Source organism: Engystomops pustulosus, chromosome 3 (assembly GCF_040894005.1).
Source record: "Engystomops pustulosus chromosome 3, aEngPut4.maternal, whole genome shotgun sequence".
NCBI lineage: Eukaryota > Metazoa > Chordata > Amphibia > Anura > Leptodactylidae > Engystomops > Engystomops pustulosus.
In genome coordinates this window covers 97,318,453-97,345,409 of record NC_092413.1, presented here as the reverse complement: position 1 = coordinate 97,345,409, position 26,957 = coordinate 97,318,453, and the positions used below count along the sequence as shown (strand labels likewise).

Sequence of the window (26,957 nt, the reverse complement as noted above, 5' to 3'; positions counted from 1 at the left end):
ACTGTTCCCTATTCATCGTTCACTTGTATATCTATAAAACTCCATTAAAAAATTTATGATTAAAAAAAAAAAAATCATGCGACAAAGTTAACTTTAAAGGACACCTGTCATCAGGTCTCTGTCACTATTTCTGTCACCTCTACCTGTTGGAGCAGCTCACAAGGATTTCATCCCAGCCTTTATCTAGTAAATTCATACATTAATCATTGTAAAATCATAATTTCTTTATTATAAAAATGAGGCTAGTCACATGGTCAGAGGCAGTGATTTTGCCCCTGTTCCCCCTCCCCTCTCCTCCCCCTGCTCATGTCTGTGTGTAATGTATAGTAAAGCATTGCTGGTGTCTGTGCTTTATCTGCTGACGTGCTGCATCCTCCTAATACATATGTGAGAGACACAGACATCAGCTACACATGTAGCTGACATGTTTTGCTATAACATGGCTGCCTGGAGCTGTTGTATCTCTTCTATACACATACACATGCACACACTGACAGCAGGGCGCTTGGCCACCAGCAAGCACATGGAGGAGACATCACATCATTATACAGGCTGTCAGTCAAGCACTCGGGCTGTGGCTGTGCCTCCCACTCATGAATAAACTGGACAGCTTGGATATGCTAATGACTCATTGGACATTTCACAGGTCATTTGCATACAGCTTCAGGACCTCATTACTTAAGTTTACAGGCATGTAGAGGGACAATGAAGGGGTAGAGGCAATGCTTTCTAATGGCAGTTTATGAAAATATATTTAGTTTAGGGGGTTATTTTGCCTGACGGGTTCTCTGGAATGTAACCTTTTTAAGTTAACTTTAATGTATAAAATAAAGCCATTGTGTAAAATGTCTTCTCTCCAGTTATGAACATAAGTATTTTTATATGTTTTGGCTCCCTGTTTGACTTTTTGTGTCTCGTTACCTTAGGTGATGCCTACCATATATTTTTTCTGTAGAAAAGTAATACAGGGAAAAAAATGTTGCTCATAAGAGGTTAGACCCCAGGAACTTTTAAAGAAACTTTTACGTCTACAAGTCAGTACATAGTTGAAACATAGTATAAATTCCACCAGTAATAGATCTAGTGAAAGCGTTACCACATGCATTACCACAGCTATTGTTTTATTTAGCATTTAACTCATATTTACCAGTGGGTCCCATTCTTCTTTGGGTTGGCTGTATATGATCTGCACACAAATACATTCTTTCAACCTTTACTTAAAAATTTTCAAAGCTGAACTTGTTCTACACCCCTATCTCTGAGAGGTTGTAATGCATTCATATATTCTTTATCATCTAACATTTATATTACCTGAAGACATATATGACAAAGCTGTAAAACTGAATGAGACACTGGGTCTACAAAACAAAACACTGGACAAAAGTTTCCAAGAGCTACAGAAAGATGTTGACCAGATGATAGCTGAACTCAGAAGAAGAATGTTCAAGAACCCAGAAAAAGCAGCAGCAGATGAGCTGAAGTAAGTAGAATTAATATTATAAGATGTTCACATAAGCATCATATTTTTTGCAGACCATCAGTAAATTTTTAAATGTAATTGGCATATATGTCCTCATGAGTATTTTTTCGGAGAAAGCGTTTTTTGTTGACAGATGCATGCTTCGGAAATATTATCTCTGCTACTATCTATAACCAGAAAAAAGTACTAATCCAGAGTAGTCACTGATATTCACAGCACAATTCACCTCCTTATTGGAGGAGTTATCAAGTAGTTACAGCTTTGCTATAAATTTGACTGAATAAATCATGATCACTTACAATTCTGCTAGGTGATGTTTTTTTTTCCTTTATATGTATCAAAAGTAAAACTACAGCATTGTATATTACTACTATATTAGAACAATAGGGCAATGTAGACAGAAAAACACTAACGTGTGTGGCTGGGCGGTTACACGTCAGTGCGCTGGAGAGGAGGACGGATGAGCGTTCCCTCTCCATAGAGCAGCACAAGGTTGGTGCCATAACACGGTGAAATGTAGAACATGTCCTAAATTTTGCCTTGCTCGGTCACAGTACAGTGATGCAATGAGTTCTCACTGCACAGTGACAGGGCACCTTCCCAGGATATGAATTTGTTTAAGATAAACGGATCATTGAAGAGAGAACTTTACTTTCTAGTGCTACTCAAGTACTCAGTGTGAAATGGTTCATTACAAGTTTATATTGTAATTTTGTATTTAGGAAACACACATACAATATCAGACAATGTGCCAATATGTACATTACTAAATCTCTGAACCTAAAGGCCTACACTGATGTTTATGGATGCTGGTGAAGTAGTGATAGATGAACAATGCCGCTAAGATATCTTACATTGTGTTTGATGCATTGCATTTGGCCATTGTTTGATATCAAAAGTCTCACAACAGGAACCTAAATACTCTAAAGGGAATTATGGCATATATCTTTCTATATAAATCCGCTTGAAATATCATACAAGGTGTGATAAATCAGGAAGTATATGGATTTTGAAAAAGATACTAGTCTATTATTGTCACTTTTTATCTACAATTTTCATTGCAGGGCAGCAGAAGGTCTTCTCAACAGAGTGAAGAAGCTATTTCAGGATCCTCATAACAAAACTAATGACTTAAATCTCGAGGTAAAGGACAAGTTAAGTCAGTTTCAAGACAAACTGGAAGATGTCATGAACATGCTACAGGAGGCCCGGGGAAAAATCAAAGAATCCAATCGTCTTTCAGGCATAAATAAACACAATATGACCGCTCTAGAGGTAATTGTCTACATTAATATTGGCAAACAAAATATTCTCATTACTGTTTTATGCAAAAAGAAATTAATTTCACAGTAGTCTTTAGATAATGTACAAGTAGGTAACGGTTGACTGCAGACTGTCTTACATACTTACAGTTCTACACGGGTATGCCCAATTACTCTTTGCTGATTTTGCATACACAGATATACAAGCCGGTATGTGTTAGAAAACTAATTACACACAATCAGCAGTGGTTATTAGCTGTCACAAATACTCTTCCTAAACTGCATGCTCTCAATTTATTTTAATTGCAAATTCTCATTATACAGTGCATTAAGGAATATCTAACTGACTGGCATAGTGCAAATTTAACTTCTGTAAAAATAAATGCTGAAAGGAATATACAGATCCTCCTGATGTGGATTTTTATAACATTACAGACAGAAATGTTCACTACGAAAACATAAAAGTATTATAGGTACAAAATGTAGTATATGCGGTCCCTAACTTAAGGACACCCGACTTACAGACAACCCCTAGTTACAGACATATCTCTCTGCCCGCTGTGACCTCTGGGGAAGCTAAGAAGTGCAATGGAGGGAAAAAATCCCAGACAGAAATAGAGCATAAGAACATTTATTAAAGGGCCACTTTAATGAATCTGATGGGCAGCAAAACTCCAAAAATAGACATAGGACTGACCCAAGGAGCTGGGCTTATAAAAATAACTTCCCATGTCTTTATGTTGGGTTTAGGACCCCAAACCTGGTGAAAAACTAATTTTTAATTTGAAAATACAGCTAGTGTTTACAAATTCAAAGGAAAGTCAAGTAGTACAACATTCTCCTTATGTTCAGTATTTTAAAACATACAGCACAAAATTTCATTCTATATTTTTTATATAGTTTAAGGTCTTCTTTCTAGATTTTATTTTTGAGAGAATTTGATCACATTGTCTCAGTATACGTATTGCACAGGATAAAATCTAATTCTCTGCATACCAAAATAAACTTTCACTCCCAAATATAAAGGCTGATTGGTGAAAAACACAGGATATACCAATAAGAGATAAACATTGCCCACAGCTGTCATTCCAGACAATACCTAATCTCATTAACCGCATCTTCATTGTAACTAAACTATATAACAAATTAATTAACTTTACAGAGATGTCAAGCTTTACTATATCTATTGAATATAAGATCTTCAGAAGCTATACATTTTTCTTGGTAGAAAAAGAGTACTTTTAAAAAAAAAAAACAGCAAGATTTCTCAAACACTGGAAAAAATAAGATGATGTTTTATATTATATTTTCTGGATGTAAGAAATGTAGCCTGAAGCAAGTCTAACTCTGATGGCACAAGCTTTTCAGTCACCCAGACAACCTTATATGTATTGGATATACTTTATTGGGGAAGAACTAGAACAGGAATGGTAAATGGATATTTGATCAAATATTAATAGGTTTCATTATATTAGCTTCATCATTGAATAGATGGTGATGTGAAAAATGTATCCTATATTATTGCACACTGTACTATTACTATTATGGTTAGAGGTTTATTAAATTTTAGCCTAAATTGTAATACAAATTATTATCTAGGAATGAGGTAAAATGCAGATGTTAATTTTGTGGCTTGTGAATCCTATTTTAAAAATATTTATAGAGAGTCAGGAGAGAACTTCTGGCAAACAAGCATAGGCGAGCAAAACTTTTTTTTTTATATATTTTTTAATTTGCATATGAAACCCATTAATTACAAAAATATATAACTATATAAACTATGAGATTACAAAAACCATAATACCCAAAGAACCGCCCCCTTTCAATCATCCCAGCTCATTAGACTAGACCCTACCAAATTATTGAAGCCTAAAGACAAAGTATACTTTAACTAATACTAATAATACAAGATTTGCACATGCTGAGGTTCATTGTAACTTTATTCCAACCAAATACAAGAAAACTTGAATTTTTTTTTTATTTCTCCCTATTCCTATTGTGCTAATTCTCAAGTAACTTCTTTAAGCCAGTTTCATACTAAACCATTCTGGTATGATAAAAAAAAGTGGCGCATCAAGTATGCAAACTTCTATTCTAGTCTGTGAGAGTGCTGTTTTTCCTTGGGTATTTTTGGAGAACCTGTGGTCCGATTCTTACAAACGTGCACCCACCATTTTGGATCTGTGTTTGTGCTACTTGGACAAAATTCCAACCTATCTGTATCAGTTCTGATGTAAAGAATTTAGGTTGCCCTAGAATCCAACCAAAAATCTTCTGAGTTTTATGGTCAGGCAGGACAGATTCTTCTCATGAATGGTTTTTGCTGTCTGCTCGATGGAGTGTGATCTCTACCCCCCCCCCATTACAAGAAGAGCACAGATACTAGTAGAATGTTCAGAAGCTAAATAAAAGTGTAGAAAAAAACTGAGAACACTATTCCCTGAAAATATAACCAAATTGTCAGCACACAGCATCTCATAGCACCAGAGGGATCATAATGGGGGTCATTTACTAAGGGCCCGATTCTTGTTTTCCTGACGTGTTACTTGAATATTTCCGATTAGCGCCGATTTTCCCTGAATTGGCCCGGGATTTTGGCGCACGCGATCCAATTGTGGCGCATCGGTGACGGCATGTACGCGACGGAAATCGGGGGGCGTGGTCGAACGAAAACTCGACGGATTCGGAGAAACCGCTGCATTTTTTTAAAAAAAGTGTCGCGGGACACGCACTTACCTTCACCAAGTATAGGATCGTGCGGGCCTCCGCGGACTTCAGCGCAGCAGCGACACCTGGTGGACATCGGAGGAACTTCCTTAGTGAATCACCGGAAGACCCAAATCCACCGCAGAGAACGCACCGCTGGATCGCAAATGGGCCGGGTAAGTAAATCTGCCCCAATGTGTCTGTTTAGAGAGTCCCGCCAGCTCTGGAATTTTACACTGACTATTACTGAGTTATAGGGGCTAAAACAGCAATAAAAGTGAGTAAAATTGTAAAATAAGATGGTTAAAAATGATCTTTATTGTGTGAACTAGGGAGTCACAATTTGAGAACTTTCTTTCATGGGAAAACCCCTTTGACTTGAAAGGGAATTAATAATTCCCAACTAATAATTCCCAACTAACCCATAAACATTGCCATTGTAAAGGCCACTTAATAAGCTCTCCAGCAGGACTTAAATGTTTCCTGGCCCCATGTACTTTTAAAAAAGAATAAATTCATTTTTGAAAATTAGCTTCTCAGTGCACCATGCTTGCTGCTGCATCTTTTTTCATTTTATACTATCCAGAACCAACCAACACAACCCCTATACACAATGACTGCCATCCGTTGCAGAAGAAAAGTGAAGAAAGACACAAGCCAAAAAATGGCTTGGAGTTCTCCCAAACGTCTTACTGAGCTGACAGCCAGGGGGAGGGTAGTCTTTAAGGTTAAATTCCTTAGGCTAGCCTCAGAGATTGGTTCTCAGAAATGGCTCTTTTGTTAAGGCCTCTGGAGACAAGGAGAGATCCCATGAAGGAGACTGTTTCAATATCTGGGGTCTGAGTCTGCATGCTGCTGGGATAAATCTTTACACTCACCTATGGTCAATTAGGGAGAAGTCAAAGAAGACACTTAGCATGCTTGTTGAGTGACCCATATCTAATCTGGATTGCAGGAATTCCAGGAACACTAAGATATTAGGGTTCCCTTCAATAGACCCTTCATTATGTTCCTTGATATCACAATTTTCTTCCCTACAGTGGCAGCTCTTTTGTCCCAGGAAGTAAGGATCCATTTTTGGATATTCTTTGTAAGATTCTGGTATTAATTCCTTTATAATTATTTCTAAATATATATATATATATATATATATATATATATATATATAGATATTAATAGGGAATACTATTCTTTCTCTGTATAAAGAGTTTCACATGCTGCCTTTAGAAGTTTGTCTAGCTCTTCAATTGGGAATAAATGTTTTGTAATGTACTGGTTTTGGGGATTTTCCTGTTCACTTGGCTCTATTTGAGAACCTGATCATCAGATTCAGAGACCGGATTGACAGTCTATAACCGGGGGATTTGCATGAGGGTCCCTGTGAGGAAACTGCCGCCAGGGAAGACACCACTTTGTCTTCAAAAAGGTTTTCAACTCCATAAATTAGGTTTTTTCTTCTCTCATACATTGTTTACATACTGTTTTTTGTATGAATCAGGGATTTTAAAGAAACACATATTGCAATGCCTGCTGTATTTTTCAGTGGGTTTTTCCTTAGTTGCTTTAGGTTTCTTTTTCTCCTTATCCCCAGATTCTTTGCTCTAGGTAAACAAGGGAACTGACTTAGCATAGATCATACATATATAACACCTAGGAAAACAACACATCCACAGAACCATGTACGGCCACCACAAAGTGAAGGGAAGCCAAGTCCCTCTCATTCTCCATACTGGAGATGGAAGGCATAGAAAGCATGACACACCACAATACAAAGACCTCATATTGGCAGAGACCTGCTATTGTGAGAATAAATATCTTACGGGGAGCCCATACTCCAAGGAGTGTATCTCATCTCCGAACGTCGGCGCCATCTTGTCCAGTCGTGGCTGGAAGTTGTTACTGGACTCCAACAGCATCTGGATATAGATATGCCACAACATCCGTTAGCCCCAGGGATTCAGAAAGTTCACACTTTGGGCCTTTTTTGATGCAGGAGGAGAAGGTCCAATCCCTTCTGCCCATCCACTATAGGAAAAGGAAGCACACTGGTGGGAGGATGTGAGGAGGGTACTTTTAACCTCTCTTCTACTTCCTGTCCTGAAAGAGGTATCCTCCAGGTCGCCATAATGGGGGACGCCTTGGAAAATTCTAACTAAGAATCTATAGAGCATAATTTGCATAGATGCTTATTTTGTTAGTGTGGGAGTCTTGTAAACAGTTTTTAATATACTCTACTAAAAAATAAACTTAATAACGCCTTTTAGCCATTGGAGGCTGAATACAGGAAAGGATCTTCCTTATCAACAGAGAGATAAAAGCTGTTACTAAGGGCCACTTTGCATTCTGTTTACAAATTAATCAGAATTCTCTAATAAGGTTTATTAGAGAAAAGGATCCCAACACTCCCCCCTACACAATATTAAAACAATCTCAAACAACAGTATACTGTATCCGAAAATTATATTTTCAGGAAATATTTTCTATATTCAAGAGCTTGCTTGCTAATAATCAGTATGTTGTCCAAGGATATATTCCTTGGTCACACTATCTTGTAATTTCCGGATTTGGATTTATTCTTCCACCACTCTCTCTCTCTCTCTCTCTATTTCATCTTCTGCAATTTGTGACTAACCATTTCCAGCTTAATCTTACTCATCTGATTGAATACTGCTTTAAGCTTTTCACCAGTTGGTTACACATATTGAAGTCACCAATAATTTTCTTCATAACGCTAAATCCAGCTACTGTCAGCTATGTTGCCTACAGATCTGGCTCAAATTTAAGGTCAAACTCTGACTTGATTTAGATCATGAATAATGTCATATTTTATCAATGACTTATGATAGCAATGTACGTTGACACATATCTACACAAATTGGCACATTGGCAGCCCCCTTAGTTTTTGATTTCAGAACAATGGCTGCAGGGTAAAGGAGAAGTCTGAGTATATACCAATCCATAGAGTGGCTAAATGGAAGAGATTCACATTTACACAGAAAACACTTTTCTCAAAATTGTCATAGCAGATTTTTGAGTAGAGCAAAAAGTAAGCATTCTCAATTTGCATGCTCTAATATGTAGCTCTGGCAGTGAATTCACATATACCTGGTAAATTTTTGTAAACCAATTTTGACACCTTTGAGTGTTGTACCAAATTGAATCTTATTCACTACCTACGCCTACGGATCCAATTTTTCAAGCAAATTATCAAGTATTTCTCTACACTTTTTCATTGTCTTCTTCCTAAGCCAATATCTATGAGTATCATCATTGAATAAGTGGTTGCTTTTGCAGGACCTGTTTCTTGTTTAAATTGTGCGAATGTGATGGACAGGCATGTGCACGAGCCGTTATATCACAGAGAGTAATAGGAGCCATGTGATAATAACAGCTTGTGCTCCTGCACCTCCCTCACATCACATGGACAGATTTCTATCCACTGGAAGTAAACATAGACACTTTCTGTAGCAGGACAGCAAGCAGAGATCTAGAAAACCACGAGGAATTGATGCAGAAAGTATATTGGAAAATTGGATAACTTTTCCTTACACAATCCATATCAAATATTTGCTGAATGTGGAAAATCCCTTTAATTTAAATTTTATTTGTGGATAGAAATTTATATGTGTAATATGCAATCCACCCTGGGTTTTGTTAGTGTACCTTTTTTTACCATTTTTGTAAAGTCACGCATCATTCTTTTGAAAGGCAATTTGTAAAGCTGTTCCAGTTGGTTATACTGTTGTATTATCACGGTCCACGATAAAGCATAAAGTATTGACTTTAAAGGATTGGTGGATTTGTCCTGTTGCGGGATCAAGTTTTTCTCTGTAGTATTAAATAAACACATAGGGTTAGTTGTCACAACATCATGAATTCATAACATTGGGGGAGATTCATTATGGCTTGGTAAAAAAAATCATATAAATCTCCCTGTCCCCACCAGTTGGGGTGCATATTGGGGTGGATAAAAGGTAGGGAGAGGATGGGCTAGGGCATGAATGTCCGTCGCAGTTACTATAGTCTCCAGCGGAAAACTGGTTTGGACTATAATATAAAACTGTGCTGTTTCCGATCTGGTCTGCAGGTCGGAACTGGCAGGGTTTGCCCCCATATGCTGGAGCCTCTTAGTGAATATCATGTGTGTGTGTGTGTGTGGGGGGGGGGGGTAGGGGGTTTAAGACTAGCTTTCTAAACCCCAGTCTTAGTAAATTCCCCCAACTGTGTTGTATTCCATGTGCTTGGGTTCAATGTGGTTTGGATCGTATAGATATTTGTCTTGGTGAGGATGGAGGCATTTGTATTTTGTAAAATTATAAAAGATAAATAAACATGACAGAGGTATAACATAAGCAATAGAATAGTCTAAAGTACAAGAAACCACAGCTAGAGTAAAAGACACTTGTATATTGCTCCACGAGGAACTTATTCAGTGACTAGACACCACCCAGAAGCTGATTGGTACTCGCATAGGGCAGTCCGCGGAGAAAGGTTTCTGACTTCTCAGAGAAGCAATTCTCTGCAGCGCATACACCTGGGTGTGATTCTCTGTTTAGAGAACTCAAACTACAAATAGAAGCTTCAGGAGTTCTGAGAAACTACTAAAAGCTTTCTACGCTCAAACCCACAAAGCTGTTATTACAGTTCCAGGTACAAAGCATTCTATAGCACATTCTGTATTTTTCCAGGAACCTTTTACAAAGTTGCTTAACTTTTTAGACCAAATTTGTGTTATACAATTAAAAAGTTGAAAGATTTACCTGTGGGTTACTGTAATTACTATGTTGTGATTTGTAAATTATTAATTGGGACAGGATACTTTGCACTATTACTCAGAACAAGGGAAATGCATCATTTTTTTTTATTGTGCTTTATATTTTAGCTGTGGTTTTCTGAGACACTTTGACTTTGCTGACATGTGAAGATTAACCATTCTAGAGTTACTGAAGCTAGTGTATTGAATCACGTTTTCATTTTTAATTTATTTAAATCTTAGATGGGTAATTTTTTTAAAATAAATCCAGATGGAACTGAACAGGAATGAATAAAGTGTGATTAGATGACTTAATGGCTTGTATTGAAGGTTATTCAAATCCACATTTTTATCCCTGCAGAATAATGAATGTCCTTACTTTGTAAGACTACATTTTGATGGAAATGCTGCCTATACTGTAGTGCATTAGTGTTCTGAATGTGAATCTGTTATTGTTCCTGATGGATTTTTAATATAAAAATATTTTACATTAGCATTTTATATGTATTGGTACACATATTTAAGTATCTAGGGAAAAGATTACAATTGTGATCAGTATAATACATGATATTTTGCCTGGAGAAGATGCAAAACATTTTAAACGATGTCGACTTAAATCAATTCAGTACTGAATGAAGTCCTTTATACTTCACATTGTGTAAACGGGCAAAGACTGCGTAATATAGCGGTTAAACATGGCAGACGACAGGCTGATAAAAATAACCAAATTCTTTTGTTTAGCAGAGAGAGGGATTTATTTCCCATTAATAATATATAGTATAATATATATGGTATTGTACCTACAAAAGCCACACCATTGTACACAGGTTATCATAAATTTCAGTAGTTCCTTTTCTGAATTTTGATTAGTTTCATTGTCCACCAACATATCAATATGTTTATTTAAGGAGAGACCTGAATGCAAATTTCATTGTACTAGTCATTAAATTGTCTAAAACTTTCTTAAATCCTTGGTAAAGGTGTTTAGTGTTTAGTGCTAGTTAGGGCAGAATCCTTTCATAACACATTGATAAATCTACCCTATTGCCCTTTGGATAAATACCAAAAGGTTTCAACAGATGAGATCATAATGCAATAATGATGTGATCAAAATGCCTGACCAAAAAAAGACTATTAGCAATGTATTTGATTAATTGTGTTACAAACTAAGCATTTCTCATTAGTGTGTATTTACCTGCAAAACCAAATAGACTTGGAAAACGGAAAAAAACTGTCTATAATCAAATTATGATTTGCTGTGGTCACTGTAGAATTTTCAGTCGTTATCTCATCATGGATGAATCTTGACTGCATAATGACCACATCTAGTATTTAAATTCTTAGAATCACTTATTTACCCCATTTAAATTCCTCACAGAAAGGAAAAAGAATACTGTATCTCCACCGTTTTGTTGTTTGAGTCCATGCATTGTCAAATTTGTGAGTGGAAGCACATTTCACACTGCCTAGGATCTGACTAGGTTATATCTTCAGATTTGCTTTAGAATAATCAAAATGCAGTTGCCACTGACTGCCATGCTTTACCAAACAGTCCCATTCTGACCACAAAATGTGCTATACGTGTTACTGACCTGATAGCTTATGCTCTTTTTCGAAGGGACACAAGCAAGCTATTGAAAAAGGCAAGAAAGAAACTGAGACCACACTAAGCGAGTCTGATGACATCATGACAGAGGTCAACAACTTGGCGCAAAATGTAAATGAAGCTGAAAATGTAAGTAAAAACTGTAAGCAAACTGCTTAACTGCTATAATATACAGCTGTTCTACACTAAACTGGTTTGGATTAACCAAGTGTAAGCCATTTCAGAGATTTGAGCAGACGTCAAGTTATTTATATTCCTAGATAGGAGAAAGAAATTGCTGAGAAAATAGTCATTCTCACTGGAAAGTTTCTGAACTCTTAACCTTAAGAGAACAATCAGGTAAATAAATACAAAATATTCAATATGCTTTTGATGAGGGAACTCGAGAGGATGCACTGAAGATAGACATAAACGGCACATCTTTAGAACAAAATATTGGTGGAACCAACAATAAACAATGACGTAGCATTTCAATCATGTTAAGCACAATAAAGCGTCGGTATGTATGATGGTGGATAGTTTTGTGTCAAAAAAGTAAGGTACTATAAGAACCTTGAGAAATCATACATTAGTGTGAAAATGGCCTAAGTCTCACTTTACACTATAGCCTGGGCAAGCATATAGCCACACACTGAGACATGGGAAAAGCTAAAGCACTCTTTATCTTTTTCCTGTGGATGGTTTGGTGATATTCTTGTGTGGTCACGGTACCACAAGGCTTCGATGGGAACCGATATCCAGATTCAAATTGTGTGGCCAGATATCAGTCCCTCACACTTTCGTGTGAAAGGGGCCTTAGTTTATTTTAAAAAAATTACAGTACCTGCTAAATATAGCAGAAACCTATTCTATGCACCATACTGCACCAGAATTCTGACACAATAAATATATTAAAGTACTTTAAAATATATATAAATAAAATGTTCCTAAGAAATTCCCGGGAATGAATCATCAACACACATGTACAATGAAACAGAGTATTGCTAAAAGAACAAAAATTGAAAAAAATAGAAAATATATGGCCACTGGCCAACTGTCTTCTAAAGGTCAAAGAGGTGTTCAAGCCTTTTGATGTATTTACAGTAATATATAAAATTAAAGATTAGCAGTGGAAGCACATAAGATTTTAACAACCCCTGATGGCTATGTCTCCAACATCAAGGATGAATGGAAAGAGCCTTAGGCTCACAGCTGGATACAATTGTGTAGAGAAGTCTTGTAAGCATACAACAACATCAACATATCCTGCACATCACATATAGATGAGTGGGTCTTGTGTCTTCATGGACTTCATACACATGAACATATTACAGCCCTGCTAAGAACCATAATATGGAACTAATAAGCATATTTCACGGAAGCATAAACAGTTTTATTGTGCAGAAGACTTAAAGAATTAGTGGTGGGACATGTATGTTTTTCGTGAGGATGGGAATATTGCTGCATCAAAGGATCAAGCTGGATTTTCAAAGAAAAATCATGAACATACACTATGAACACTGTTTCAATGGAAGACAAAAAAAGCTATAGTTATAGCTACTTATGCATCTTCTAACATACAGATCAATTTCTTATTTTATGATTTATGTAGTAAAATTACCTTTTTGGTAGCATTTTCTCTTTAACTGTCACTGTCCATTAAGGGAGAGAGTGATGGATGAGTCACTATTATTTGCATGTAATGGTAAATTTTATATCTGACAGGGATTGATGGATATGAATAAGGAACTTCCACAACTGGCTGAAAGATTAAATGTCAAAATAAACAATCTCACTGATGAGATCCAAATACGGGACCTTCCTGAGCAAGTACTCCAGGCAGAACTGCAAGCAGCCCAGTTAAAAGATTCTTCTGAAAGGCTCAATGGGTGAGTAAAGTAACTGGTGAATACCAATTCTTCAACAGCATTGGCATCAATACTAATAAAGAAATAAAGAAGGGAGAAATCTGATTATCATTTCTGCCTCCTACTAGATGCCCCCAATAGGGAAAAATTGCAAGGCCCAGAGCAAGAGCTTCAATAGCTCCTACGATAATCTAACCTCATCTGAACCTTCTCACTCTTCCTGTAGTCCCAGACAGCCGAAGTGGGACTGCAGAAGGATACCTTGAGTCCTGTCTAGAAAACTGGTTCTGGGACGAGGGCCCCATACCCACAGAGAGAACTCTAAGTGCAAGGGGGACTGGTATAGATGGTAAATGTGGCTGGTATAAGACTGTAGCGGTTGCATGCTGTTCCAGTGACATCACCATTAAACCTCTGTACACTAACAAAGGCTGGCATTGGAAAAAACATGGATTTTATTTATGAAATGATATAGAGTGTCTATCAGACAATGAGGCTCTTATACCACTCAAAACGTTACCAAGCCCAGGTTCGATTAAACAATTCTAAAATACCTATTTTTGCCCACTGAAGGGAAAAACCAGACCAAACAAGATATACAATGAAATGAGCTTTATTGAAAACATCTCATAAAAATATTAAAAAGCAGCAAGTTCAACTGACATTGACCGTTAGTCACCCATAGCATAGCATTTTGCATAAGGTACAAGCAACTGAATATAGCATATAACCATACACAGGTAAGGAACAGAGTGACCGGCATCCTACTCCACAAGAGATATAAGGTGTATATTTATAAAGATGAGGACCCTAACCCACTGCCCAGAGGGTCAGATAATAAATAACTAACACCCATCTTTTCACACAATGGCGTGGTGACCGGGGTAATGCTGTCCCCACGCGCGTTTCGGTTACTGCTAGCCTTTCTCCTGGGGGTGAAGTAAGCATTAGTTATTTTGTGTTTTTTTACATCACCATTAGTAAAAAATGAATATTCTGCAAAACCCCTCTCCTTCGCGTTGCAGCCTTTCATTCATTTTTCAGTCCCTGCCAACAAAAATCTAAAACTTTTTCATTTCTCCAAGTACAAAGCTTTGTAAGGGATTATTTTCTGCGTAAAAAATTGTACTTCTTAGTGATAGTATTTATAATTCTTTGCCGTGTACTGAGAAGCTGGAAAATGTTCCAAATGTGGTTAAAATTGGATAAAAAACACATTTGCACCATTTTCTTGTGGGCTTGGTTTTTACGTCTTTCACTGTGCGATCCAAATTATATGTTTACTAGAGATGAGCGAGCACTAAAATGCTCGAGTGCTCGTTACTGGAGTAAAATTTTTTCTTTGGTCAAGGGGACCAAGGGGACCAATAAAATGTGTCATTTTATTGAGAAATAAGGAAGTCAGTCGTGTTTCTTTGTTTTTTTTATTCAATGGAATATTTGTGGAACTTCAAAAAAAGAGAATGACCCGTGTTAAACATCTGCAATGTGTTCTTCACACATATTGTTCTTCACAAACTATTGTGAGGAACACCTTTCTGTACTCATGTCTTCTGATAAATTAGCAGATGTATGGAAACATCTGCAATGTGTTCTTCACTGAAGAACACTTTGCAGATTGCACATTGCAGATTCTTCACACATTGTTCTTCACATACTATTGTGAAGAACACCTTTCTGCAATCATGTCTTCTGATAAGTTAGCAGATGTATGGAAACATCTGCAATGAGTTATTCGGTGAAGAACACATTGCAGATGTTTCCATACATCTGCTAACTTTTCAGAAGTATATTTGAATTGACTGCCATCAATCGCAAATGTGTGTATTACTGTGATAGTGTATTGACAATAAATGATCCTTAAGTGAAAGCTCATTCTCGAGCTGGTGAAATACTCGTCCGAGCAATTAGCCGTTTCGAGTATGCTCGCTCATCTCTAATGTTTACTTTATTCTTTGGCTTGGTATGATCACAGTGATACTATGAAAACACAAAAAATCCAGACAAGACTAAACACTGTTCCTCCCAGGAGCCCTGGCAGGTGCCTCTCAATCAATAACCATTTTTAGGATCCTATAAAACTATAGAGCGGAAAGTTCAGCTTCTCATACACTACTTTTAGATAGCAGAAATCACCTGCCAGCTTTGGTTTCTACAAAGTATTTTCTAGCATTTTTGTGAACGTTATTTATTTTCAGAAGATGAGCCTGTTATAAGATAAAATAATTTTCATAGTGTAGGATCCTGGTCCGTTTTAGATGAAATGGCAATATTGTATTTGTAGGTTTTGCATTTACTTTTGATATCCAACATGTGCACTATAATTAAATATGCAAATACTGATATGCTAAAGCAATGCACCTTGAGCGTTGTGTGGTCATTAATGGCCTATAGGACTGCAATTAAGCTTTTTTTTAAATTTACCAAACTCTCAATTGCCTTTTTACATGAATGCATCCTGCTAATTCTAGATACGAGCATGTCTGTCATTCAATAAAACATTGTATCTGGCTTAACTTCAAGGTAAAACAGCGCGGCAGTGCCACCTACCTGTGCACCAGATATGTTCATGGTTGCCTCACCTGCAGAGCACAGCAAGCAGAAAAAGCTTTCTTAAGCGATTGGCAGAAAGTGTACAGAATAAATCCGTAGATTCATGCTGTATTAAGTTAACCATTTAGTCTGGCTTTACTACGGAATTATGTATTTGTATGTGAATGATTATGTTACAATACTAACTCTGAAAGAAACATGTTGATTTTTTGACATTCTATGTAAAGCAGGATGTGAGAAGATAAATCACATGCCATATAGATTTATAAAGTCCAATAATAACAGGACTCTGAAAGATAATGGGGCACATTTACTAGGGGCTTTGCACCTGTTTTCTGAGGGACTTTGCATGTTCTTTTGGGTGAAAACTGCTTGCTCAGGTATTTAAGGGGTTTTTTGTCCGCCTCCTAGCTGCGCTAGCCTTCATGCAATACAAATTAGGGGGCGTTCCGGCACTCAATCGTATCAAGCACCATATTTTGCATGTTGCACACCCTATGCTAAAGGTGAGAGTCCATATACAAAAAAAGGTAGAAAAAAGCAGTGGCACTCACCACCTCAGATGAATTAGCGCACCTGTGTGCTTTCTCAAGCTTCAAGGTATTGTCTGTGCTTAAATGAGCGCACAGGTGCACAACACAGCCTGTTTCCTGCCTTGTTTGGCATCCTCCCAGCACTGCAACATGGAATTAATAAAGATTGTGTCTGAATTCATCTGAGTTGATAAGTGCCACTGCTTTTTTTCTACCTTTTTTTGCATATGGACTCTGGTCTTGAAGTTGAGTACCAACACAGATGTTGCACCCAAATGCTGTTTCCATACTCCCCTGATGTCGCCGGAAGGTCCATCTGAGCTCTGCTATGTGGTTTTGCTGTTCCCCATTGTAGTCTTCTTCTCTTTGACACCCATGTTAAAGGTGCACCACAAAAAAGTTGGTGAACTCTGTTGGACCAGTGCAGGGAAGCGACAGATTCATAATTTCTGGTGCACATTCTTAATGAATGTGTCACACCTAGCATTATACTCGGGCAGAGCACTTTAAGTGAAGTTTCTGACAATCTTAGTAAATGTGCCCCAATAAGTCCTGATGATCCCCCATACATAAAAGCCCACATTTATCAAAAATAGTTCAGTCTGTACTATGTGCAGTTAGCCTGTGAAGTGTGCAGAGTGCGCCAGATTAATCAAAACTGGTGCTTGGTCTTCATGAATCTGGTGCCCTCTGGACTGATCTGGAAGTGTGTACTCTATTTTCCAGAATTGGTGCACTTTGTTCATTCTGTAGGTCCGACGAAGCACTGTCAAACATTTTTTCTGTCTTGTTGGACACAGTGCAGCCACGACACAAAACTGCCGTAAACACTTCATAAATACATGTGCAAGCAGTTTGCATGTTCTTCCTATTGCAAAGTTCAGTGCTCAGTGCTCATCTCGTCCATATCAGCCGATACACGACCCATTGTTTTCTGGCTGCACGCAAACACATTCATGCGCAGAACTCTGGCTTTGCGGACAGAGAGCTGTGCGCTTAAGATGTCTGGGTAGGAGGATCAAAGAGGCTACTGGGGCGTGGAGTAGACGTGCAGCGTAGCCTCAGCTCCAGCTACTCCATGCCCCAGTAGCCTCTTTAGAAAATTTGCATATTGCCCTATTTAAAGACTAGAAAAGATATATGGGAGTAAAGGATTAGCCCTAAAAAGGGCTATCATTACATCCGTTAGGTGCACCTACCACCGGATCTAACTTACTAGGTAGATCCGTAGTGGTAGGTTTCCTTAAATGGGATAAAATCTAGTGGCATATTTACCCATATATTCATTGGTTCAGTTTAGAAATCATGGTCTTGACTCTACATTTCATTATAGTTTGGAACTATGAACCTGGTCTGCTTAATTCTAAAAAAAATTGACTGTATAAACTTGCAGAGCTCTGGTAATAGCATATCTGCCATGTGCTTTAATGATTGTGCATAAAACTATGCACACAACGCCTACTCAGAAGTGATTTTACCACTGAAGAATACATAGACATTTTATGTGCTCTATCTACAGGCATTGCCTAAACAAATTGCTCTGCTGTAGCTGCAGTATACTTTGCACATTATTTTGCCATCAATTCATTTCTGCAGGGTTTCATTAGGATTTGAATATATCATTCCTATTTGTTTTCACAGAATCCTTGCTGAAGCTAAAAATCTCTCATTTAATGCTACGGTAGCTTTCAAGGCATACAGCAATATCAAGGATTTGATTGACGAAGCTGACGATACTGCAAAAGAAGGCAAAGCCAAGGCTAATGAAGCAGCAGAACTGGTATGTCAAAAAGTTAGCAAATAGTTAGGAGTTGCAAGTCCAAAACTGATTGTGAACAAATCATTTAATTTAGGTGTTTTAAGCAACTTATACCATCATGCACATGTCCTACAATGCATTTCTTGAGGAAAATACAGCATCTTAGAAAGGTTTTGCATAGCTTTTACATACTGATGTTTAGACTTGGTAAGATGCAGGTATCCTTGTCCAAAGAGTGATGCTTCCAGAGGAAGTTTTCTGGTGGACAAAGAACGAAATAAGCTCCATTTCCGTCAGCTTTGTCCGAATACGGCCCCATCACCCCCAAAGGGAGGGGGGTGGAGGGAGTGGATTGGACCAGGTAAGGAACACCCTGGCCCACTTTATTTACTGCATTCCCTGAAACTCAGACATGGTCTAAATTAATTGGACTTCGCAGTGATTTCTTCCAGAATTACTAATACCCTTTTAGTATTTCCAGCCTGCAGAGCACCACAGGGGGGATACGAAAACAAATGTTAGTCTAAATATATTCCCCCATTGTGTACAAATGCCATTTTATGTATTTTTCATACGGAACCTCACAAAACAGTGCATACCCATATTTACTGACATCTGCATATCATAAGCCCTATCATAACTCCTGACAACACCAAGCAACCAAACAACCATATACATGAACCCTTTTGGGGTTATCAGTACTCAAAATGGGTCACTTATCTTTAGTCAGCACATTTGTGTGTATGTTTTCCTATTTTTCCCAGGTTTTGGATCTTTTTGATTTATCTTAGATATATTATATATTATATTGATATACTAGGCAGGTGAGTCTATGGAAGTTTTGCAACTGTTATCTAAAAACAAGCCTTGAACTCTTTTGCAACTTCTAAAATTTCTCCCACGCCTTGTCAGGACTGGAGTTTATTTGCGACTTTTGAACCTCCATTTGCGCCAAAATTGTGACTTTTTAAAACATTCACATCTGGATTTGAAAGATATGTTAGGTATAACACTAAAAAAATCTTGCTTGGCTAATTTTGCTAGTTAAATGGAAAAGGCCTGAAAATGCAAATGTACCAAAAGACACAAAAATAAGAGAAAAAGAGAGAAGCTTCTAAGATAAATGACCCCCATACAATTGCAAGTGAAGTTATAAAATCCCAAACCAATAAGCGCTCTAAAATAGTCTGGCCATGGTAGCCCAACTTTCTGTTTGGCTACAGAGATTCAAGTAGTTTGACTGTATAAAGATGAAAATATTTTACCACTTAGTGTAACTGAGTTAAAGGGAACCCGTCACCACTATTTTCACAAATACAGGTAGTGGCAGGTTCCTATATAGCCCTGAAAACTATCTGAAACCCTGCTTGTAGCTAAAGGTAGTTTCCCTCAGATCCCCATAAAATCAGAGTTATAATCTTGTCTGGTATCTATGCAGCTTTGGAGCTAGTCCAGGGGGTGTGATCTAATGTCATGTGACCAGAGTGACATCATCAAAGGTCCTTAAGCTACTTAATATGAAAACTATACCCCATGTACATATTTGACCACATAAAACAATCACAGCAGCCTCCATGGACTTCTACTCTCTCCATGCAGGCTGCTGTGATTTCATGTGATAAAATATGCTGTGATTTCATGACATATATGCTTAGTGTACAGTTCCTAATGCTACAAAAGCTATAGGACCTGCAATGATGTCACCCTGGTCACATGACATTATAGCAGCATACAGCAATAGGGATGGAGAGAAGCTGCTGAACTCAGCCTGAGGAGGCCACGCCCACCTGGACTCCGTGTAGCCATGCTTAGATACCAGGTAAAACTATAAAGTTGAATATATGGAAATCTCAGGGGAATCATTTTTAGCTACAAGCAGGGTGTCGGATTACTAGAGCTCTATAGGAACCTGCAGTGTAATGTTATTTCCTCAGCCTTGAACATGTTGCTCTTGGAAGAGCTAAGCAATGTTTTTAGGTAAAGTACAATTATTTAGGCTGAAGGAATTTATTATATTTAGAGATGAGCAAGCACTAAAATGCTCCAGTGCTCTTTACTTGGGTCGACCTTTTCCCGATGCTCGAGTGCTCGTATCGAATAACAAACCCCATTGAAGTCAATGAGAGACTCGAGCATTTTTCACTGAAAGAACACTGAAGAACACATTGCAGATGTTTTCACTGAAAGAACACATTGATAGAACACACTGTAGATGTTCCGTAATCTGCTAACTTATCGGAAGACACGCGCGCCGAACTGTGTTCTTCACAATAGTATGTGAAGAATAATATGTGTGAAGAACACATGGCAGATGTTTCCATACATCTGCAATGTGTTCTTCACACATATTGTTCTTCACATACTATTGTGAAGAACACTGTTCGGCACGCGTGTCTTCGGATAAGTTAGCAGACATACGGAACATCTGCAATGTGTTCTTCACTGTGTTCTTCATTTAAATGATCCTGTGTTCACTGTTTTAATTGTATCCTTCACTGTTCTCCACTGTGTTTCGTTAAGAAAGTGCTCGATCTCGAGCCGGCGAGATACTCGTCCGAGCAACGAGCCGTTTCGAGTACGCTAATACTCAAACGAGCATCAAGCTCGGACGAGTATACTCGCTCATCTCTAATTATATTTCCTTTTTTACAAATCTTAATGTGCCATTTATATAAATCAACTCAATGAATTCTATAAAGTGTGTAAATATTTAAATAAGTGAATATATTTTATATTTTATGTTTATTCGTCATAATAGATGTGTTCGTTTTTCACATTTAGCCTGACTTTCTGATTTCCCTCTCAAATGCTGGCAAATTTCTAGATATTTCCTTTGTTTGTCATACTCATATTACTGAATGCAAATGTGACCTTTCTAGGCTATTATTTTGATTGTACTGCATCTAATAGCCAGCCAAACCCAGGATAGCTTGATAGTTTGTAAAATGCCCAACAAAGATTAATCTGTATTCACATTCTATACAACTTCATTTTGCTCAGGCTCAATTAATTTAACCAGAAATATACATTGCATATTTTCCATGTCCTATGGTTATGATTATTAAGTTAATATCATACACTGTTTCTGAATTAATTTTTAGAATTTATTTCAGAACGAGCATTGAATTGCAGAATTAGCATTGTATGATTAATGTTCCTCGCTGTCAGTGGCATTCTTTTAACAGCAATGGGGAAAAAAGATACCAAAAAAGAGAAATGTTAGCTCTTATATGTGTGTGTGTACACAGTGGTGTAACTAGGAGAGACAGGGCCCCCTAGCAGGCTACTGCATGGGGCCCCCCTTCCCACTTTTATTCAAAAATTGTCTTCTGTCTATTTTTAATTTACAATATCTTTATAGACAGCTTGGTTTTTACAGATTGAGAAAAAAGACAATAAAACCAAAGAAGAAACTGTTAAGATATTAAAGTAGAATTTAAAAGGGTAGGAAACTGAACAGATTATTAAAGTTTATTTAAAGGATATTCAGGATCCAGTCTATCATTTGGAAGTCAATAAAAAAAATCTACAGTATAAAAATTTCAGAAAATGAGAAAGTTTGAAACCTACTACTACTTGCATTGCATCGGCTGCGTGTTGACATAATGGGGCATATTTTCTTACCCATTCTGTTGCGTTCCACTAAAGTGCAGTGTCCGACCTGCATGCGGCCGCGCTTCACTACGATTGTGTGCCCGATATCCTGCATGTGTCACTTGCCCGCTCAGGTCCACTGGAGTTCACCTTCTTAATCCCCGTGTATGTGAGTGCTTGATCTTGCAACACAATTTGAAAGTTAAATCCTGCGCTCAGTCCAAATCACTCAGATCGTCCGACAGCACACCCCCACCCCCCAATTTCTGTCGCATGAAAGCCAGCGCAGCCGTGCCACAATCCGGTCGCGTGTGACACAATCTTCAGTTAAATACCTGTTCCAGCGGCGCAATTCCCGAAAACGTTGGAAAATCTGACGAAAGCGTGGCCGTGGACCCTTTGTAAATTAGCCCCAATGAATGTTGCAGTTCCATTATGGATATGGCAGGTCCATTTTGACTGAGCTAAACATGATTATTAATTCCAATACAATGGGTTTGTCTGGTTTCAGGGAAACTTGTGTTCATTTTTACAAACCAAAATGTGCATCAGACCACTATAAACATCATAGTTAACAAAAGCAGAAGCTTGGCCAGATTATGATCCTCCACATGTATACATACAATAATACTGAAACAGCAAGTCCACCACTAGTTCTACTCATGCAGGATGTTGAACATGCAAAGAAATTTTACAGCTAAAATGTAAGCACTTATTATAGCTGGGAATTGTAGTCAGGGGAGCCATGGTGGGGTCCGATAGATGTGTACATCACATAAAAGCAATATTTTTTTTTAAATAAATAAATTTGGCCATGTATCTTTAACTTAATATGTTAATGTATAAAGTTGGTTTTACATTTATTTTAAGCTTTTTTTTTTTTTTTAAGGTTACTGGCCCTGAGGGATCCTTAAAAGATGAAGCTAAGAGTTCCATTCAGAAAAGTTTCAGAGTTCATAGTGATGCTAAAACACAGTCTGAAGATTTAAAAGGTGAGCTATTTTCAATTCTACTTACTCCCATTCCAATATCAGACACAATACACCTCTACTTAAAGCCTCTGTACTGAACCAAGTATATTTGAAAACCTATACAATTTTTCAATATACTTACAGTATCAATTCCTCATTGTTTTCTAGATCTCTGCTTGCTGTCATTCTATGGAAAGCTTCATTGTTTACTTCCAATGGACAGAAATATGACCATGGTCACACAGGTGCACGGCTCATTATATCACACAGCTCTGATTACTCTCTATGATATAACGAGCTGTGCACCTGTGTGACCATGGTCAGATTTCTTTAAAATGACAGCAAGCAGAGATCTAGAAACCCGTGAGGAATTGATACAGAAAGTATATTGGAAAATTGTATGGTTTTTTACCATACAAACAATAACATTAATTTGCTGAAATGGGAATATCCATTTAAAGTCATCATTTCACTCCCAGTGTAACTCTTTGTTTCTCCCTGTGGATAAGAAATGGTCCATGGCATGTCATGTATACAGGTCCACAGCTTGTTACCACCAGAGAGCAATCAGAACCAAGTGTAACAACAATCCGTGCACCTGTGTGACATTACATAATCATGGCCTATTTTTTTAAGCTAAGGAAGTAAACAATGAAGCCTCTTGTAGAGAATCACAAGGAATTGATACAGAAAGTATGCTGAAAACTGTTTTTCATTATACTGTATAAAGAAAAACATTTATTTGCTAAAAATAAATGGTATGAAATGAAGAATTAACCTGGCTTCAAGGTGCAGCATTTTCAGGAACCAATCCTGGTAACAATAATTGATAACACATTTTGTAATCATACCAAATACTGCTGACAGTTTAATGGAAACTAGGTTTTGTCATTACAATCTCCACCACTTGAGGAGGACAAAGTGAATTAGACTGGAGCAGGCATATAATTCCTTACACTGGAAACTATAAAGGAAAGGACAATGCTTAATGCAAGTCAAAGAAATATTTTACTGGGAATGTTAAATTTGCATTCGGCTTTGAGCAGGTAAAACTGATTCATAATTCACTATCTAAAATCACATTAATAGAAAACATGCATCTCATAGAAAACTAATCTTTCAATGATGGATAGAGTTGATTCTGTCAGTAAGGTTTTTCTTTTTTTAATTTATATGTAAATGTCATCTCACCTTGGTAAAGCTAAATTCTTCACCTACGTGATTGATTTCAAAAGACAGGCAGAATAGTTAAAATATGTAATGTTTCTACTACAATGCCTAGTGTATATTTAAGACGCACAAACATACATTAAGACATATCCCGCCCAATAAGGGAGGATGATCATGGACAAAACATGGAACACTGGGGCACATTACTAAAGACAGTGTAGACTGCGGGTGTAGTGTGAAGAGGGCACCAGATTCAGGATTTCTGGCGCACATTCTTTATGAATCTAAGTGCAACACTTTTTTTGGGTTTACCTTTAACATGGGGCATGTAACACAATTCTGTCGGACTTTGCATCTTAAATCTTGCACCTGGTCCGACTGAGCACCGCAACATCCCCTTCAGTGCAGAAACTTGTGTCCCATGGAGCATAGTGCTGCCGCGCCACAAAAGGGTTGCATGCAACACAATTGTGATAGAGACACTTCTTAAATACCTGTGCAAGCAGTTTGCACTAGAAAGAACGGCCCTTAGTAAATGTGCCCCACTGAGTTAAATTTACTGCACCTTTCTAGTGCTACCATTGGATCGTATGAGCTCTATGTGGCAGATATGGAGTTTCACAAGGAAATTGTAGGAGACAAATCTTAAGACACAACCAAGGATGGAGAAGATGTGGTTTGTGATATATATGGATACAGAAAACTTGAACAGCTATTTAACAAAAAAAAAAACACGTTTCCATTGAGCACGTATGTGCAGGTTTGTGATTATGGATGCATAAAACTGACACTGATACTTTGCAAAAAAACATGGTGCAGTGAATAAAATTCTGATGTTTCTATAGATGAGGTTGTTACAGTAGTAAGGTTCTCTCACTTTCACACTGCCCTGAATATAGCAATTATTTCTCTTTTCCCTATCTACCCTGAACAGGACATTCTGAAATTCAGGCTTCTGCATTCTCTCCCTCACTGTCCCTACGGAGCAGATTTCCCCTCTCTGTCTCCGGTCTGTAATAGAGCTGGGACACGTGACACTGCTTATTATACAGTAGGGTCACATGTCCCACCTGGCCGATCATAGCAATGCCCATGGCTGTGGTTGTCTGGGGGCTAAACTTCATCGGATGCTCAGCTGTCAATCACAGTCACACAGCACCACCCATAATATTCAACAGATCATTTTCAAAATGATCTAACAAAATCTATAAATTTTCCTGGAAATTCAATTAGAATTGCATTGTTTGTTACTGGCAATGGATGGACCAATAATGATTAACAATTTGACTTTCTGGCTCCAAATGACAGAAATCTTCTTTGAATTGACTGGAATAATCAGAAAAATCATAATGTCTGTATACAAATAAGATGTTGCTTTATTTACTATGATGATATAACTTAATGAATACAACAATACTCAATGTCATTAGTCACAAATAAATAAATAATTTGATTTTATGATTTACAAAGTTTATGGCCTCTCTAAAGTAGGTGGAGTTATCACTAAGATGGCCGCCCCTGGAAACTACAAGTTCCATGATCCTTTAGTTCTCAGTAACTCCTCCTACCACTTATGCTCTGCTAACAGTGATGATATAACAGGTTTTCTTGCTCTGTTACCATAGTAATGATGTGTAACTGCCATCCCCACAACACTGGCCATACTGGATGCACTGCAACCACCCGACAACAGCCAAACATAGTGGTGATCACATGACCTGCCCAGGCAGGTGCAGGACATGTGATGTAGACATGTGACCAGCGGCCATCTTCTGTCCTGCAACGGACCGCACGGAGGAAATTAACGGACTGATTAAAGGGCCAGTAGCATTTTAATTCTTCATTACAGTGTATGTCACCAGCATTTTCTGCTAAGGAGAGCAAAATTTTAAATAACAACCAATTACACACTAGCTTATATTTTGAGTGCCCATTTGTATATGAATTATGCTGATTCCTGGAATACCCCTTTAAGGACGCGGCCCCATTTTTCAAATCTCCCTGTGTCACTATAAGTGGTTATAGATTTGGAACAATATGAGATATCCAGGGGATTTTGAGATTGTTTTCTCGTGACACATTGTACTTCAAATTAGTTTAAAAATTGGGATGATATCTTTTGTGTTTAGTTATGAAAAAAAACTAAATTTGGCAAAAATTTGGAAAAATTCTTTATTTTCAAAGTTCTAAATTCCCTACTTTTGATGCAGATAGTCATAGCACCAAAATAAATTGATAACTTACATTTTCCAAATGTCTGCTTTATGTTGGCATGTTTTTTTAAGATTCCACATATTTTACTAGAATGTTGAGGCTCAGAATTTGGGTGCCATTTTTCAAATTTTTGGGAAAATCACCAAAACTAATATTTAGATGGACCTGCTCAACTTTTAATTGACCCTGAGAGGCCTAAATAATAGCAAAATTCATAAATTACCCCATTATGGAAACTACACACCTCAACGTATGAAAAACCATTTTTAAGAAGTTTGTTAACCCTTTAGGTGTTTTATAGGTGTTAAAACAAACTGGAGGTGTGGTCTACAAATTGTAATATTTTTTGACAATACATTCATTTTGGGTGGAAAATTAAACATGTGTAATGGATAAAATGAAAAAAGGCTCCACAAGGTTTGATACCCAATTTCTCCCGAGTAAACTGTTACCCTATATGTGGTGGTAACCTGCTGTATGCGTGCACGGCCAGGCATAGAAGGGAAGGA

The 26,957-nt window shown here is 37.6% G+C and overlaps 1 protein-coding gene across 4 annotated transcripts in view; it reads left to right on the top strand.

The window, feature by feature from the left end:
* Positions 1 to 26,957, top strand: part of LAMA2 (laminin subunit alpha 2) — a 567,760-nt gene that overhangs the window by 427,586 nt on the left and 113,217 nt on the right. For all 4 annotated transcript variants that reach the window (XM_072141562.1, XM_072141561.1, XM_072141563.1 and 1 more), the window contains 6 exons: positions 1,318 to 1,480; positions 2,545 to 2,755; positions 11,820 to 11,936; positions 13,512 to 13,675; positions 18,382 to 18,520; positions 22,983 to 23,085. In XM_072141562.1, the coding sequence (XP_071997663.1) occupies positions 1,318 to 1,480; positions 2,545 to 2,755; positions 11,820 to 11,936; positions 13,512 to 13,675; positions 18,382 to 18,520; positions 22,983 to 23,085 (897 nt within the window). The remainder of the gene's footprint in view (positions 1 to 1,317; positions 1,481 to 2,544; positions 2,756 to 11,819; positions 11,937 to 13,511; positions 13,676 to 18,381; positions 18,521 to 22,982; positions 23,086 to 26,957) is intronic.